Raw genomic sequence first — 16365 nt, 5'->3', positions numbered from 1 at the left:
TGAAGACTCCTGGCTGCCGTTTCTCCTCCTCACCGACTCAGGAAAGGAACTGCTTGACCATTTATGTGAAGAAAAATATGACACAGCAACTAAACACCGTCCACGCTCCTTGAACGCCCGCGGGGAGTGACTAAGAGTTATTAAGGGCCATTTGCATTCATGGTTTGATGGTTAAATAAACCATTCTTCTTTATAAATGGAAGGGGATTTTGTTCTCGCTCCCCTTTTAGAACAAAGTCATTAATTTCAATTTGTGAACCGTTCAGATCGCAGGACAGACGCACGAGGCAACCGAAGCCAAAGTGGTTTGGTTCCACAAGTGCGGCCCACTCGTGGAGGCCAATCTCCTCCGAAGTGCCTGACAAACGCAGCGAACAGGAGAGACGCTCAACTCCCGTGTGGACCAACTGCGCTTCAGGGGGGGATGCTAGGCTCACGCTTCAGGGGGGGATGCTAGGCTCACGCTTCAGGGGGGGATGCTAGGCTCACGCTTCAGGGGGGATGCCAGGCTCACGCTTCAGGGTGGGGATGCCAGGCTCACGCTTCAGGGGGGATGCCAGGCTCACGCTTCAGGGGGGGATGCCCGGCTCACGCTTCAGGGGGGGATGCCCGGCTCACGCTTCAGGGGGGGATGCTAGGCTCACGCTTCAGGGGCGGATGCTAGGCTCACGCTTCAGGGGGGGATGCTAGGCTCACGCTTCAGGGGGGGATGCTAGGCTCACGCTTCAGGGGGGGATGCTATGCTCACGCTTCAGGGGGGGATGCTATGCTCACGCTTCAGGGGGGGATGCCAGGCTCACGCTTCAGGGGGGGATGCCAGGCTCACGCTTCAGGGGGGGATGCCAGGCTCACGCTTCAGGGGGGGATGCCAGGCTCACGCTTCAGGGGGGGATGCCAGGCTCACGCTTCAGGGGGGGATGCCAGGCTCACGCTTCGGGGGGGATGCCAGGCTCACGCTTCAGGGGGGGATGCCAGGCTCACGCTTCAGGGGGGGATGCTAGGCTCACGCTTCAGGGGGGGATGCCAGGCTCACGCTTCAGGGGGGGATGCCAGGCTCACGCTTCAGGGGGGGATGCCAGGCTCACGCTTCAGGGGGGGATGCTAGGCTCACGCTTCAGGGGGGATGCTAGGCTCACGCTTCAGGGGGGGATGCTAGGCTCACGCTTCAGGGGGGGATGCCAGGCTCACGCTTCAGGGGGGGATGTTAGGCTCACGCTTCAGGGTGTTACCGTTCAGCTACATCAGGTTGAGAATTGTTGCCATGGTTACAGTTTCTTCGGCAAAGTGCGTGTGACGGAAGTGCGTTGACGTCCCGAGAAATTCCAACGTGACAATCATCTTGAACATGAAAAGATTTATTTCAAAGGATTTACAACACAAACTGGCACCATTTAATTTAAATGGCATCTTTTCCATTCTCAGCTCCTCTTCACTTTTTCCTCACGTTTTTAGTTTTTGCACATAAAAACACATAAAATGTGTCTCTTCCCAAAAAAAAAAAAAGGGGGGGGGGAACCCATGCGCTCTGAACAGAAGAAAAATCAGAAGAGAAGAAGGAAAAATTCCCCTGGCAGTTGAGTTTGCTGGACAGTCATGAAGGAGTCACTGAGCAGCGCCACAGAGTGACAGCCACACATTTGCATACGAGGACAGACGGCGGAGGAGAAACGAGCCCGTCAAAACCGCGGGTCGCGGCTTCCCCAACACAAAACGCACAGAGAGTCCAGGGGACGCAACCAGGCTGAGGGGAGGCGGCGCTCTTCAATTCATCATCAATCAACCGCTCATTAGCTCGTAGGTCGTTAGCAGTTTGGTGACTCGTGTCGAGTTCTGAGCCGTCAATAATTCTCTGGTCTCAGCCTCTGAGAATCGGCTGCTCCGCCTCACGCCGCCTGATTACCTCAGAGAACCGGGTGTTTTTATCCTCCAACATGTTCCCGAGCCAAAAATACAAAAGTCTAGAAAAATATATTTGTTTTCTGATGTGTTAACACCTTGCAGGTTTTGGCTGGACTTCATGATATTTCCTTGAGTTTCAACGACCTTCTGTTGTCATGTGACATGAGGAGAGCGCCGCGGCGGTGACGCATTTCTTGAGACGAACCCAGGCGTCGTCATTTCCCCGGTTCCCTCGACCAACACTAGCGACACGCTGTCCGTCAAGGTCATCTTCACTAAGGAACCACTCTGATGATGCTGGAAGCTTGAATGCAATGGTTAGCAGTGCTAAGCTAACGGTAGCCTATAAAGGAACTACACCGTGGTCACGTGACTTCAAGGTAACTGCGGTTTGATGATTGGCGAGTGTGCTGTTTCCTGATGTACTGCAGAACGTCTGCAGCTGCACGTTTACAGTGGTTCTGTCTCTCCAGGGTCTGCTAGTGAGTTGCTGTCGCAGAGGGACTCGGCCCAGACGAGCGCCCTCTGCTGCCCAGACTACAGCATCACCAGAGTGACTGTTGCAACCTGAGCTGAGTGAGGGGAGCGTCTCCTCCTCTGCTCCTGCTAAGCCAGTTAGCATTTCCTTATGTTACAGTGGAGGTGGACTTGCCACCGCGAGTGTAATATGCTGCCCCCTATTGACCTGGAGTGTGAAACGTGAAACACGGGGGTCCTTCAACGCTGCAACCAACTGTGATGAGAGAGGAGCCGTGTGTTGCCGTCCCGCCTCCCACCGCACTGAAGCCAGGCAAACCTGGTGCGTCGTGCATTTCTGTGCTTTTTTTTGGTGTCCTTGGTAAAAAAAGATAGGAGAATGTTCCGTTTCCCCGGTGAAAGCAGACCAAAGCCGGTGACATCATTTCAGCGAAAACCTCAGGTGCGTTTATGTCCCCAGACGGCAGGAATTAGACCTTGTAAAACCACCTGCCGTACCGAATGAGGGAAGGTGACAACATGGATTAAAAATGACCTTTCAAACTGCGGGAGAAGGACAAAAGATTTCTATCGATGAGGAGATGTTTCGTAGCAGGTGAAGAGCAACAGCAGCGAGTAAAGCTTCAGAGCCGCTCCCCCAGCAGGACTTTTCAACCATCGCTAATTCAAAATCAAACATTTTGTGGATTTCTTGACTTCCCAAGACAACAGGTCATGCTTCAGATTCTGACACCAACACATTTCCCTGAAATTTGGCAGCAGTTCCCTTTCAGCTCAGTCAACTCCAAATGCTGTCAGTGCCAACAAAGAGTTGGTTAAAAATACCGCTTTCACACGACCACACATGTCCTGTCCCCCAGCAGCAGAGGCAGCAGACGGACTGAGACCAGTCCACAGAGACGCGTTACTACGAAGGAAGGTGGAGACACGAAGCAAAGAGCGACAACAGAAAGGAGGGGGGAGGGGGAGGGGGGGAGCTTAGGAAGGGAAAGTGACCTGTGCCTCTGCCGGCTGGAAAATAACGGTTAATGCTTGAAAAAAGGGTTGTGATTAATAAGCAAACACCCCAACGCTGTTAGCTACAGCCGAGCTCTACAACCACCGATCATCGTCAGCAGCCCACGTGCTTCCACACCAACGACGCTTTAAACTGATTCGTGAGGAAGAAAACCCGTGAATAATGAAGTGAGATATGAGGAGCTTGCAGTCAGTCGATTCAACCACCAGGGGGCAGCACAGTCACTTTCCCTCCCTGTTAAACACACGAGGAGACGTTAAGAGTTTCAGGCTGTGCCCGCCGCTCCTGCCGCCACCGGCGTGGACATGGTCGCCGTGTTCAGGCCCCCCTTTCCTCGATGTCTCTGCCCGCCTCGCCGGCGTCCTCCACCGCCAGACTTGAGCTGCAAACAAGAGCAGAGAAAGCATGTGAGACGGCCGACGGCTCCTGAAGACGGAGGTTAAAGCTGGCGCATCCACAAATACGTACACAGATGGGCGACAAACTCGGGGAGAAGACCTGCCGGCACGGTGGCTTTCAAAGTGGAACATTTGTCTGTATCTCCACAACACTTGGAAAAGCCCACCAACCAAATTGATGACGTATAAGTGACCAAGATCTGCTGATATCAGTGACGCGCCAACGTCGTCCCTGTCACTATAGCAACACTCTGTCGGATGATAACTTGTCCCAGAAAAGTTGTGTTAATTCTGTTGTTAACCAGTTTATGACACTGGTGGCTGGAGGTCCGTCTGCCCCCTGCGGAGCATCGACGCTCATCCAGATGGAATTTGTCACCAGTCTGGATAGATATTCACACACACACACACACACACACACACACACACACACACACACACACACCATGGTCACTCCTGTATGTGGTCACTGCCTGCTACAGTATCAGGAGACTCCTGGTAGAGAGGCCCTGTGTTAATTCAGGTAAGAAGTGGCGGTCGGTTAGAGGTAGGACTCATACGGTAACCGGGGGCGTGAGACAAGTACACACACCAACTACAAATACTGCATCCACCGTCTACGCCTGCGGGATGAGCGTGCTGGCCAGCAGGTCACACTTCAGCTCATCTCTTCGTAGGACTTCCAGGTGTGGGAATCCAGGGCTGCACAATTAAATGGCTGGCTGAGACACTGGGTCACAGGGAGCCGGCGTTTTCATCCCAGGCTTGTTATGTGTCAGAGCACCATCAAATCAAACACCGCGGCGCCGCAGAGTTGAGAAACCTCCTTGTTTGGTACCCAGAAAAACGACATCATCATTATTTTAATGGGTTTTTCAATGAAAATGAGGATAGCAGTGAGACAGTAACCGTCCCTCTGATGTCACTACGGAAATCAAAATAAGGAGTAGTTTTTAGTAAAACTGTGCAGCCCTGGGGGGTGGGGTGGGGTGGGGTGGGGGGGCTGATACGAGGCATGCTGGGGGGGCACAGGGCGAGGCTGTGAGGAAAACAAACGCATCCAAGTTTGAGGTTTGAGGAGACCTCGCCATGCGTCTTTACCTTGTTTTCTTTGCTGCCATCTTTACATAGAGCCTCCTCCTCCTCCTCCTCCACTGTCTGACGCAGCATGCCAAGACAGGGAGGGAGGGAGGGAGAGAGAGGGAGAGATGAAACCAGAGAAGAGAATCCGAGTAGACAGGTCGTGAGGTAAAGATGAAAGAAAGCGCGAGAACGTCGGGGGGGGGGGGGGGAACCAGAGGAGCGAGGATGGCAAGTGAGATGAGAAGATAAAATACGATGTTGAGGGAACGAACCCACCGACGGATGAAAACAGGTTTAGGGAAGGTGGAGAAACACGGAGGAAGATCCAGAACAGAGAGAGACGAGCGAAGGAAGAAGATGAACTTAATTTAGAGGCGATGAAGAACTGGAAAGTGCATGAGAGGCAGAAGCCAGACATGAAGCAAGCATCAGTCAGAGCTCACGTTGGGGAAACATCCTTATTTCTTCCATAATTAAACAACAAATCAAATAAGCAACACTTCTCTTCCTCCCCTTCACTCGGTTCAAACTGGTGCCGCTGGATTTTTGCCTTTTTTTTTTACCGAAATGATTGGAAATATAAAAGTACTTCAGCTTTTCATTTTCCAAACATTGAAATAAGACGATCCTAGTCGCTGCTAAAGCTGCAACATCATGATGAAAACGTGTCACATGACCTCGAAGTATGGAGCGGTGCAGGAAGGAGTCCTAAAACCTGTGAAGGCGTTACAGCGTTGAACAGCCGCTCGCCTCGTCTCAGAGGCGCTGAGGTTTCAGTTCAGCTCGCCTCAAATTCAGTGGTAGAGAGTCTTAAAAACCTGGGACCTCTGAAGGAGCCTGCAGAGGTCAAGGAGGTCATTAAAGGTCATCAGTGGCGGTGACCTTGAAGTCATGTGACCCTGGTGTAGCTCCTTCCTAGGCTACCGTTAGCTTAGCACTGCTAACGTAGCATCCAGACCTCCAGCATCATCAGAGGGTTCATTAGTGAAGATGATCCTGATGAACTGAACCTGGAAGATCATCAACTTTTGTTCCCCAGAGCTGATTTACTGGTTCAATCACCACAATCACATGGAGCGATCCTATTGGCTGCTGGGGGAGGAACCAGGAGATGACCACTTCCTGTTGGTGGAGGAACCAGGAGATGACCACTTCCTGCTGGACTACAAACCCACCTCCTCCCTGCAGCGCTCTATGTGAAATACTGTGTCCCGGCTTACAAAGCATATTTTTTATTATTATCAACATTTTATATTTCTCGCTGACGCTGAAGCTGTCCAACTAAAATCAGCTTCCCAATCGTTCAAATAGCTGCATGGTTGGTTCCCTTTGCTCTCTCTGCGTTAGAGGGTCACTACTTCAATCACTGGACTCATCAAGTGGTGGAACAGCTCCACCTCGGTCACAGCCCTCGCTGTGTGCTGACCAGGCGCTCGCTCCGTGTCCTCGCACACTTCAGCGGCGAGGGTTTACTCACTGGCAGCTGCACTGTGCTGGGGCTGGGGGGCCGCGCCGACGATCCCGCCTCCTCGGTGGTGACTGTGCCGTCCTTGGAGGTCTTCTTACTAGCCTGCATTTTGGCCTGCTGCGCCTTCGCTGCCTGGGTGTTTACAGACTGGAGGAGCTGCAAACATGAGGGTTGAGTTAAGCCAAACCTGGATCACATCTATGATTCTGACAGCGAAGCAACTTCAGGAAGCGACCTGCGATCGTCTGATTCGCTCCGGACGGTCGCAGGTCGCTTCCTGCTTTGAGGCTGGTTTGATGAACGGATTATCGCCCCTGTGACGTTGCATTGAGGAGATTTACAAGCGCAATCTTAATGTTCACGATTGGTTCAGAGTCAGAAGTTTGAGAGCGTTAGCTTGTGGCAGTAGCTAGCACCAGCCTCTACAGGTCTGACTTCATCCAAATTTTTCCTGCTTCTGCTTTTCCATGAAAAATATCACAAGCACAAGCGCGAGTGAGGGAGGACCACCGGCCTCCATGTTTGCTTAGCGAGGTCAGGATCGATCGCGCAGGTTCCTGCGAGATCCCTCGAGTCGCCACTCTGACACGGCGGTCAGGCTTCTTGATTGAACGGTCTGGTGAGTAAACTCTTGTGATTAAATCTTTAAAAAAGGGGTTTATATCTGCCTCGTCATTTTGAATCTGTTACAACTTGAAAATCCTCTCGTGTGGATTCCTGTCATGATGGGACTTTCTTTGCTTCCACGTAAAGTTCCAACACTACAACACGTCTCGCCTTCCGTAACGGTGCCGACACTCCTTTTTTGTCAACAATGAGCACAACATGGCGTCCTCAATGTAAGCGATCGTCTCCGGTACCTTCGTGATGGTGCCCACAGCTTTGGTGCGTCCTTCCCTGAACACAAGCTTCTGGTCACAGTGCAGGTACTCAGGAGTCTTAATGAAGCGGAAGTGGACTGTGGCCTTGTCCCCTGTCCGCAGACAGTCTTTGTTCATGGTCAAGATGGTGGCGGTCTGTCTGATGCTGCCGCAGTGGACTGGCGTGACAAAGAGACGGAGACTCGTTTAATCCCACATCGCATCGAGTGCAACTGCTGAGTCAAGCAGACGTCCATTGACTGCTGTCTTTCATCAAAGGGATTTCACTCACCCATGGCCTGGTATCTCGGCGATATCGTGGTGGGATGGTGTAGCACCAAGATCTCAGCCTCAAACTCCCAGGTGGCCTGGGGCATCAACTTGGGCGCGACCATCACCATGCCTTTCCGTATCGATGATCGTTTGATCTGAGAGCAGAGGAGAAGTTCAGAGCAGGAACAGAAGTGGAAAAGTAGCAGGGGGTGAGTGGTGAAGCCAAACCAGAATTAGAAACAGAACAGTACCTTCTTCTCCCACACAATGGGATTTGCATGCATTAAAAACTGATTATTAAGTTAAAACCTAATTCATATGCATATCACATCCAAAAGTTTCTGACTATTTTTCTTGGACTGAAGTTTTTAAAAACTTGGTGTCAGGAAGTTTCTACACCATAAAAACAGATTTAACCTGAAACTTTTTTTTTTTTTTTTAACCTGAAACTCTGAGTTCAGCCACACAGTCTTTCTTCTCCCACCAACCTTTTTGAGCGCGAAGGACGCCGTCTGTCCACCGCGGACCTCTCTGACCGGCATCCGCTTGCGGTGGATGGATTTAACGGCGATGGGGATGAAGGTGCCAAGCGGGTCTGGTCCTAAAAGCAGCGTGTCGTTGAGTCGTATCAATCCACGTAACGTAGTGCCTGATACTACTGTGCCCACACCCTGGCGGGAGGAGAGCAGCATGAGGTCACTCGCGTCATTTAAAATGGCGTCATTTATGCATCTCACTTGAACTCTGCTGCTCACAGTGAAAGCACCTGGACTGTCACACCTGATGTGAGACTTCCATACGATCAGATTTATTCTTCCGACTGTTTGGAGCTTCTTCCCACTGTCCAACACCTCGCAAACATCTGCTAACACCTGCCAACACCTGCTAACACCTGCCAACATCTGCCAACATCTGCTAACATCTGCCAACACCTGCTAACATCTGCCAACATCTGCCAACACCTGCTAACATCTGCCAACACCTGCCAACACCTGCCAACACCTGCCAACATCTGCTAACACCTGCCAACACCTGCCAACATCTGCCAACACCTGCCAACACCTGCCAACATCTGCTAACACCTGCCAACATCTGCTAACATCTGCCAACATCTGCTAACATCTGCCAACATCTGCTAACATCTGCCAACATCTGCTAACATCTGCCAACATCTGGCTTATTTCTGCGATGGTTGGACCAACTTTCAACTCCCAGGTCAAACACCACCAATCAAAACTGATGCAATACTTAAACCCAAAAAAGAGCATTTTACCATTCAAGCACCTGAAAATCGGTTTCTTCAGCTCGTGAAGGTGGCTTTTCCCTGTTTAGTGACTCCAGAATGCAGAAAGGAAGAGCCAGCCACATAATTCAGCTAGAAGCTAAAAGAGGAGACCGACGGCTAACAACAGCGAAGCTGCCGTTTCCAAACTCTCAAGCGCATCATCCAGAGAAGTCCACGTCTCCTTAATCCAGCCGTGTGCTCAGTCGTCCACCTACCTGTGATTTGAGCTAAGAACAACGTGTGCAGACGAGCATAACCGTTAGCTTCATACTGAGAATGTGTGACGGACTCTTTCTGCATTTCTGAGTCACTATGAAGCCATGCAGGAGGGAAGAAAGCCAGCACACGAAGAGGCGTATTTGTGAGTGACTGAACCGCGCTCGCCACATGCGCGGGGTGGGTCTTCATCTCATACCGGTACAGAATACGTGTCGTCTATCTGGAACTCAGCCGGCTCGTCGTTACTAAAGGTCGTTCTGGAGGAGAGGAGGTTCAGGAACATCTTCAGCAGGTCCATGTTCTCCCCCGTCACATTTGAAATCTGGAAAATTGGACACATCCTGCAGATACGAAGAAGCGTCCAGGTGAGAAAAGCATGACAGGTAAAAACAACAAAAAAACACAGTATCGCTCACACGCGTCTGGGTTTCCTCGAGGTTTACTGCTTTTTTTTTTTAATGTTTCTTCAAACAAAGACTGTAGAGACTTTGAAAAACCGTCACGGAGAAAGAAAATGAAGCGTGATCATGTTAGATCCGTGACATAAAGATAATTCATTTATTTCCTAGAAGAACAAGGTCTGGACCTGTTGCACAGGAAAAGGAACCTCACTTGACCTCTGATGTGATGCGGCGCGAGACAAAAAAAAAGAAAGAAACGGAATTAGCTTGACTTTCAATACAGACATGCACTTGTGCTTCGAGCTTAACGCATAAACTGACACCGCAAGAAGACAAATACAAGTACAGCTCAAAATTAATTTTAAACTTTGGAAATCCATGTGCGTTCATTAAGATGTTAAATTTGTGGAACGATAAACCAGCTCAAGCATGTTGTCACATTTTGCCTTTGCTCTGTCGGCGAGTTTAAGCACTCGACATCGGGTCACACATGGTTACGTTTCTCATTAGCACTTGAAAAATGAGTGATGCACGCAGTATTGCTGGACCTTTCTTCTGTCCGATTCTTATTCCTTTCCATTTTTAGCCACGTCTTACCTCTCAGAGCTGAAATTGGAGGCTGTGACGATGACATCATCCTTGTTCTGGACCAACACGGGGATTTTTCTGCAGCCTGGAGACTTTAATAGCCTTTGTAATAATTTTAGGGTCTCTGGGGATGAACGCAGATAATCCACATAAATACACCAGATGAGCAATTCTACAAACAACAACGTGACACACTCGACTTAAAACAGGCTGGATCGCGACGCGTTCCACCGTGGCTTCACTATGAGAGGAATCTGACTGAAAACAGGAGGAAGTGTGAAAGAAACAGCCTTTTACTGAGGTTGTACACAGACCGAAAAACCTCACTCATCTGCTGCTCTTGGTTCAGTTTGCTGCAGCGTCGGTTTGCTGCTGAGGGGAACTCAACTCCTCGTCCTTGTTTTAAATTAAAACTCTTTCTGCTGTTTAGGAGACATAATTCCTTTTCATCCCTGAGAGGCTTTTGTTTTGAGTGAGTGTTGGGTTTCATAAAAACTACTTCAACATCATTAAAGTAAGAAGTGTTCAGCCAAAGCCAGTGACTATCAACAATCCTGCTGTGGTTTGCTGCTACACTGAGCTAATTATTGCTGTGGAAATACAAAATAACGTTATTTATCAAGCAAGATGTTGTTGCAGGCTGTGTTTGCAGGTCGGTAATTTTCTGCTATTAACCTGACGAAGACCACACCGTGAGGAAGTTTACTGCCGGGTAAAGACCATCGCGCCGTGAGCTCCCACTGGAGTTTGTGTGCAGCGTTTTGGCGAGGCACGTTCAGCCTCCTGTGAGGGCTGCAAACTGGTCTGAGCTCAGTTTTCTGCATGATCAACAAGAAAACATGCCGAGGAAACACCCATGCATGAGGTGAGGTGAACAAGGGGATGAATGCGATCATCAACAAGAAACTCACGTTAGCACTTTCATCTCAAAGCTGCTGAGGTCACTGAGGTCACTGGCGGGATTATGACCGTCCATGTGAATGCAGCCACTGACAACTGATTCCCAACACTCAGCAGGAACTTATCATAATTATTACTCTGTGTATGCAGACGTGACGCTTTGCTTTAAACACACTTCTGCAGGCTGATATGACACAAAAACAGGCACCACAACAGGAGCTTTCCCGTCTTTACCTTGTAGGATGTTGGCTGGACACATGTCTATCTTGGTGACCACTACAAAGACGGGCACGTTTAAGGCCAGAGCAAGACCCAGATGCTCTTTGGTCATGCCAACAATGCCAGCATTGCTGCCAACCTGAGAAGAGCGAGAGCAGAAAGACAGGATAGGTGGTCTGGGACGTCTGGCCAAGAAGTCAACCGTAAAAAAACACACCAGAAAACCATCCGCTGACAAAGCGGGGACACAGTCCCAGGCTGCTGTCTCACCATGAGCATGCAGAAATCAGGCAGGTGTCCGGTCATGCCGAAGACGGTGGTCTTCAGGTACTTCTCGTGTCCTGCCAGGTCGATGAAGGTGATGACCTTTGAGGACTTCTCGCATATCTTGGTCCAGTCCAGGCTGCCACCGTGGCTGTCCGGCTTGTTCACCACCTAAAGGGGGCGCAGAGAACACAAAATGACCTCCTGAGTGTCAGAGATGACACGTAGGCTGTCACTGCGTTCACCGACGTTTCAATGAAGCGCAGGAAGAGAAATGAACACCTGTCGTTTCTTAAACTCCGCACTAATCTGGGTGACAGATCTGATCTGATTCATTAGCCAGGGACTGAAAAAGAGAAGAGAGCAGCTGAACCGTGGGGCAGTCGTGATTCTGACCTGTGTCCTCATATTCACTTCCTGTAATCCACTCTCAACTGAATGAAATCCCAACAGACGAGAATCATAAAATCAGAAATCTGTAACGTCCAGTGCCAAAGAGAGGTGAACCGGAGCTGAGCTGATGAGTTTTCGTCCGGAGGGTAAGGAGATCAGACTTCTGAGTGACTCACCACCGCCTCCTAAATACGCAACAGGAGGGACAGACTAGCTTGTTGCACCTTTAGGGTCCTGTGGATTGACAGTGGCTCACCTGTCCCTCGTGATCAAAACCCAGGATGTCGTTGCCCACACTGCTGGTCCGCCCACTCTCCATTTCATGTTTGTGTCTGAAGAGTTTCTGGCGAGCGAAGCCTCTGCCGTTGTCCAGCTCTCCGTGTGTCAGAACGCCCAGCAGCGTGCTCTTCCCAGCGTCCACGTTGCCGACGACCGCCACTCTGAGGACACAGAATGGCGGTGAAGTTGATGAAGTGGCTCATATTAAATCAAAAAAATCAAAATCAAGTAAGCTTGCAGCAGCTCTGTTGCCATCGTGGCTGTGTGTATTTTGTTCTTTATGTAGTTCTCATAGGTGCGCACAGACCCAAACACATCTCAAGCCCGTGTGGGGCGCCGCAGGTATCGATGCTTACCTGATAGAAAAGGTTCATTTTTTTTTTTTTTTTACCTGACTTCCAGGAAATCCTGTTCACCCACACGCCGGCGAATGAGGTAATCCCGAATCTTTCCACCAGCGTCCGTCCTCTCTCTAAGCAGGATGAGGTCTGCTTCGATCTGTTCACACAACGACTGCACCGTGGCCACAGACGCGTCCATGTCCTTCTCATCCAGACCGTAGTCTCCTCCATCTACAGGGAAGACGGAGGACAAAGTCCAGGACGGTAGAATCAGGGGACAGGGATCGCAGGTTCGCCATGAAAAGAAAACCTGCGTGCTTGGATTCTGCTTTGTATAATTTCTATGAATCAGTGTCACACATTTGTCCAATTGTTTCAAAAAACAACAAATACACGTCATGCAACGTCACAAATCTCCCGTTTAGCTTCGATACAGCAAGGTTGTATTTTACTGTCCTGCATGTCGGAGCCACTATGCAGGGTCCTGACCTGCAGGAAATCACACCTCCAACACTGGAGAGGAGAGAGTAAATAAACAGGTGGTTTCTGGGAGAGGCAGGAGTGGGAAGATGAGAAAACTCTAATATCGTAACTGCAGCAAAGAAAGCTTCAGGCACAATCCCGGCTCCAGAATTGGTTTTATTGGCTTCGACACAAAGACGAATCCAAAAAATAAAGGCACTTACACACAACAATGTGGAGATTTGGAGCAGGTTCTTCAAACCTTTTCTTAGGTCAAATTCAAGAACATTGAAGTATTATCCACCATATCAATTTTCAAACTCTTCCAGCAGCTTACAGCTGCGCTCTACAAAATAAATCCCTAGAGGAGGTGTCTTTCTGAGGATTTTTTCCCAAACATTATTATCAATTCTGGAGTGGTCAGAAATGATGACATTGGCACCAAATATTTGTAATAAACGATAAACAACTTATGAGAGTTATGAGTTAACCCTGCGTTCCTCTGCCTGTCTTAAATCCACAACCCTGAGCAGTGAGCTGAGGAGAGGGAGGCCACAGGGTCTTTTTATCAGGGTACCAGGTACTCAGGAGTGCAGCTCGGGGTTAAGCTGACCAGGGTCTGTTGTTTGGAAAGTTAATTATTTTGTATTACATGTACCACTCAAATGAAAATGCACACACACGCACGCACACATGCACGCACGCACGCACGCACACACACACACACACACACACACACACACACACACTAATGCTGCACTGTGTCTCAAATTAACCTTCAGGTCCGATCCAACTTTCAGACAATCCAGACTTCTTCTGCGGAGTCTATTACTACTGACCACTAAAGACCCCTGCTCCCCTCCCATTAAAGCAAAAATGTGGAGTTTACAGATGTGCGACAGACCCAGAGGTTGACGACGGAAGAAATGCAATCCCAATTCAAAGCAACGTCAAGCGAAAAAGGGTCTTTCTGAACCCTGGAAATATTGAAAGTGCGTCGGCCCATGAGCAGCACTCTGCTGCTTGGTCATTCCAAACACGCGACCGTTGAAGCTAAATAACTAGTTGAGCCAGCGGGAGAGGCAGTGCTGAGCAGGGGGAAAATGACACCCTTCAACAAGCCCCATGGGGCAGATATGTTGCTGTACCAGGCAGAAAACAACTCCGGTGGCCAACAAAGGCCCTCATGTTTTTGTGTAGGTGTCAGACGGTTCCAGAATGAAGACTAAAGAGTGTACAACTGAGGTCCGGTGCTAACAAGGGCACACAGGCCTCAGCTGGGCTTCTTCATCCTGGAGCCGAGTGCAATACAACATCATGGAGGACGATAGAGTCGAGGAGGGTGATGTATCACCTCATCCTTCATGATCACACGTTACCTAAACACAGAAGCAGCTGACACACACATTACCTTCGGTTTACACAAATGTGAACGCAGAAGTCATCTAAGACCCGACGTCTAAGGGTCACTCGGCCTTTTCTTCTACTTTGAAGTTTTGAAGGCACCACTGAGATGTTGCCATGGGCGATAAATCAGATTAAAGATGAACCCAAATGTTGATTCCATGCGTAAAGGCTTAACACACACCTCCACACCTTTGAGGAAGATTCAAGACTTCACATTCTCCGAAATGTCTGTTTCAACATGAACAGTAACAACTCATGTCCACATCCACCTGTGTACTCTGACTTTATTGACCCCGTGGTTTGAAATGATTTTCCCTCCCTTTCAGGAGGTGTGAAGGAGAAGAGGGTCAGTTAGTGTGGACAAACACTGAAAATGGAAAACTATCTTAGAACTGAAGCACGAATCCTCCAGCATGCAGCTGTTTGTGCAGCAAATGTCCAGAACTAAAGAAAATCTCAGTCCCGCTGCTCCTGCAGAGCAGCAGCATTCCGGAGGGCAAGTTCTTCCCTCGCAAACGACTGTTGGAGAGCGAAGTCAACCCGTGCATTTTGCCAAACATGGGACATTTATCAACGCTCTCTCCCTCTTGTTTGTGGAGTGCAGCTGTGGTGAACAGACTGGCAATGCGACTCTGGCAGACTGAGGTGGACGAACACAGATGAGCGGTAATTAAAAGATCACTTTCCAACAGTTTTATGAAGCTGATATACATTACAGGTTCCTGCAGCTGCAAGGGAAGATCCCGGGAAGATCCCTGGGATCGGCTCGGGACATCTTTGACATCTGCTCAGCTTGTTAACCTCCTGTTGACTTCAGACCTTTTCACAAACGTTGATGGGGGTTCGATGGCCTTACCTGAGCCCATTCCCACGACAAAGATGGTCTCTCCGCAGCCCTCATCTATCCGCTCCCTCAGATGCCGCAGCAAGGAATCATACTGTTCCCCTGTTGGACTCACGAGGACCAGCTGGAAGGCAGGACAAGTGAGGTCAAAACAGTGCAGGACAAGCTTCCTCTGACCCAGACTTTGTCATTATGATTTACACCAAAATGAAATTTCTGTGCATTGCTTCAGGGCACAGCAGGAATACTGACACAAACAATAATATACACAAATAAAAGAACAAACATATAAAAGACTTTTGTATAGAAAGATAAATAAAAGATGATAAACAACAACAACAACAACAAAGCAAAGTTGTAGTTTTTGTTTTAAGACCCCAAACTGTGCAAGTCCACCAACGTTTATTCATGGTGACAGCCGCTTCATTTAGCACTGGAGCACTGGAACACTGGAGCACTGGAACATGTCAGCATGCAGCGCGGCACGCCAGGCATCATACGTGTCACTGTCACGTGGACACAGCGGGCTCCAAACACACTCTCTGCATGCAATACACACTTTTCAACCCCCGCACAGCACTCGTCAACTAAATGATAACAACTTATAACTTAACTCAACTACCATTATGTATGATTCATAGTGAGGCCCACCTTGCTGCTCAGGTCTAAATGATCCGCGGACTCGCCGTTTGTCAGTTCGCCGCCCTCAAAGGTCTCCTCGCCGGACGGATCCTCGGAGCTCCCCCGGTCGGGTGCAAACATACAAGCCGGGACAATGCACTCACCCGCGGGTATTGCACCCGGGCTTATCACTGGTTCTGTCGCCACTGACGACGCCATTTCTGGAGTGAAAACAAATCAAACACAATGACGTTAATTCACGAAATTAATTCAAATCTGCCGTGCGCAAGCTAACATGTAGCAATTAGCAAAGACAGAAAGTTATCGTATCTAGCTAGCTAATGCTAACTAAACACCATACACTCTTATTTAGGGGAGAAGAAAAATCAGACATATTTCCATAACCGCGACATGACAGCTACGTTGTCGAACTGTTGGAAGCTTGGACTTTTAAATACCAAACACGCTGGTGATGTTTCTTATTAAAAGACAGCTTACCATAAGTTACTACCTAGCCGAGAAGCTAACTTGGTTGTTTACTCGGGTTAGCCTCAGCTTGCGTGTTCAGTCAGGGAACGCCCCTAAGAGAAATGAAGGCACGGGATTGGCTACGGTACAGTGGGGCACGCCCACATCAGTGAAGCACAACACTACGTCAGCTGCTCG

The 16365-nt window shown here is 49.4% G+C and overlaps 1 protein-coding gene across 3 annotated transcripts; it reads right to left on the bottom strand.

Annotated features, from left to right (window-relative positions):
* Window positions 1–1345: 1345 nt before the first annotated feature.
* Window positions 1346–16323, bottom strand: gtpbp1l (GTP binding protein 1, like). 3 transcript variants are annotated; one of them, XM_086212314.1, is made up of 15 exons: window positions 16198–16323; window positions 15730–15920; window positions 15091–15202; window positions 12416–12596; window positions 12002–12185; window positions 11359–11523; window positions 11104–11227; window positions 9979–10093; window positions 9177–9321; window positions 7965–8147; window positions 7496–7631; window positions 7204–7382; window positions 6353–6499; window positions 4894–4950; window positions 1346–3776 (listed from the first exon to the last, which is right to left on the bottom strand). In XM_086212314.1, exons 2-15 carry the CDS (start codon window positions 15916–15918, stop codon window positions 3660–3662), a joined length of 2034 nt encoding a protein of 677 aa, XP_086068440.1. In that variant the 5' UTR covers window positions 15919–15920; window positions 16198–16323; the 3' UTR covers window positions 1346–3659. The 3 variants fall into 3 exon arrangements, with proteins under 3 accessions (XP_086068440.1, XP_086068441.1, XP_086068442.1); XM_086212315.1 differs by lacking the exon at window positions 16198–16323 and adding an exon at window positions 16158–16176; XM_086212316.1 differs by lacking the exon at window positions 4894–4950.
* Window positions 16324–16365: the final 42 nt, after the last annotated feature.

This window comes from Aulostomus chinensis, chromosome 8 (genome assembly GCF_037954235.1).
Source record: "Aulostomus chinensis isolate RoL2024-O1b breed Wild chromosome 8, RoL_Achi_v1.0, whole genome shotgun sequence".
Classification (NCBI taxonomy): domain Eukaryota; kingdom Metazoa; phylum Chordata; class Actinopteri; order Syngnathiformes; family Aulostomidae; genus Aulostomus; species Aulostomus chinensis.
This window is presented reverse-complemented; position numbering and strand designations above follow the sequence as displayed.

Bases quoted from the DNA above. Each gene is read 5' to 3' on its own strand.
- gtpbp1l (XM_086212314.1), bottom strand. From the start codon at position 15,918: ATGGCGTCGTCAGTGGCGACAGAACCAGTGATAAGCCCGGGTGCAATA. The intron at 12,597-15,090 runs GTAAGGCCATCG...TCTTCCCTGTAG, and splicing joins TGTCGTGGGAATGGGCTCAG to ATGGAGGAGACTACGGTCTG. The intron at 11,524-12,001 runs GTGAGCCACTGT...CGCCCCCTTTAG, and splicing joins GTTTTGATCACGAGGGACAG to GTGGTGAACAAGCCGGACAG.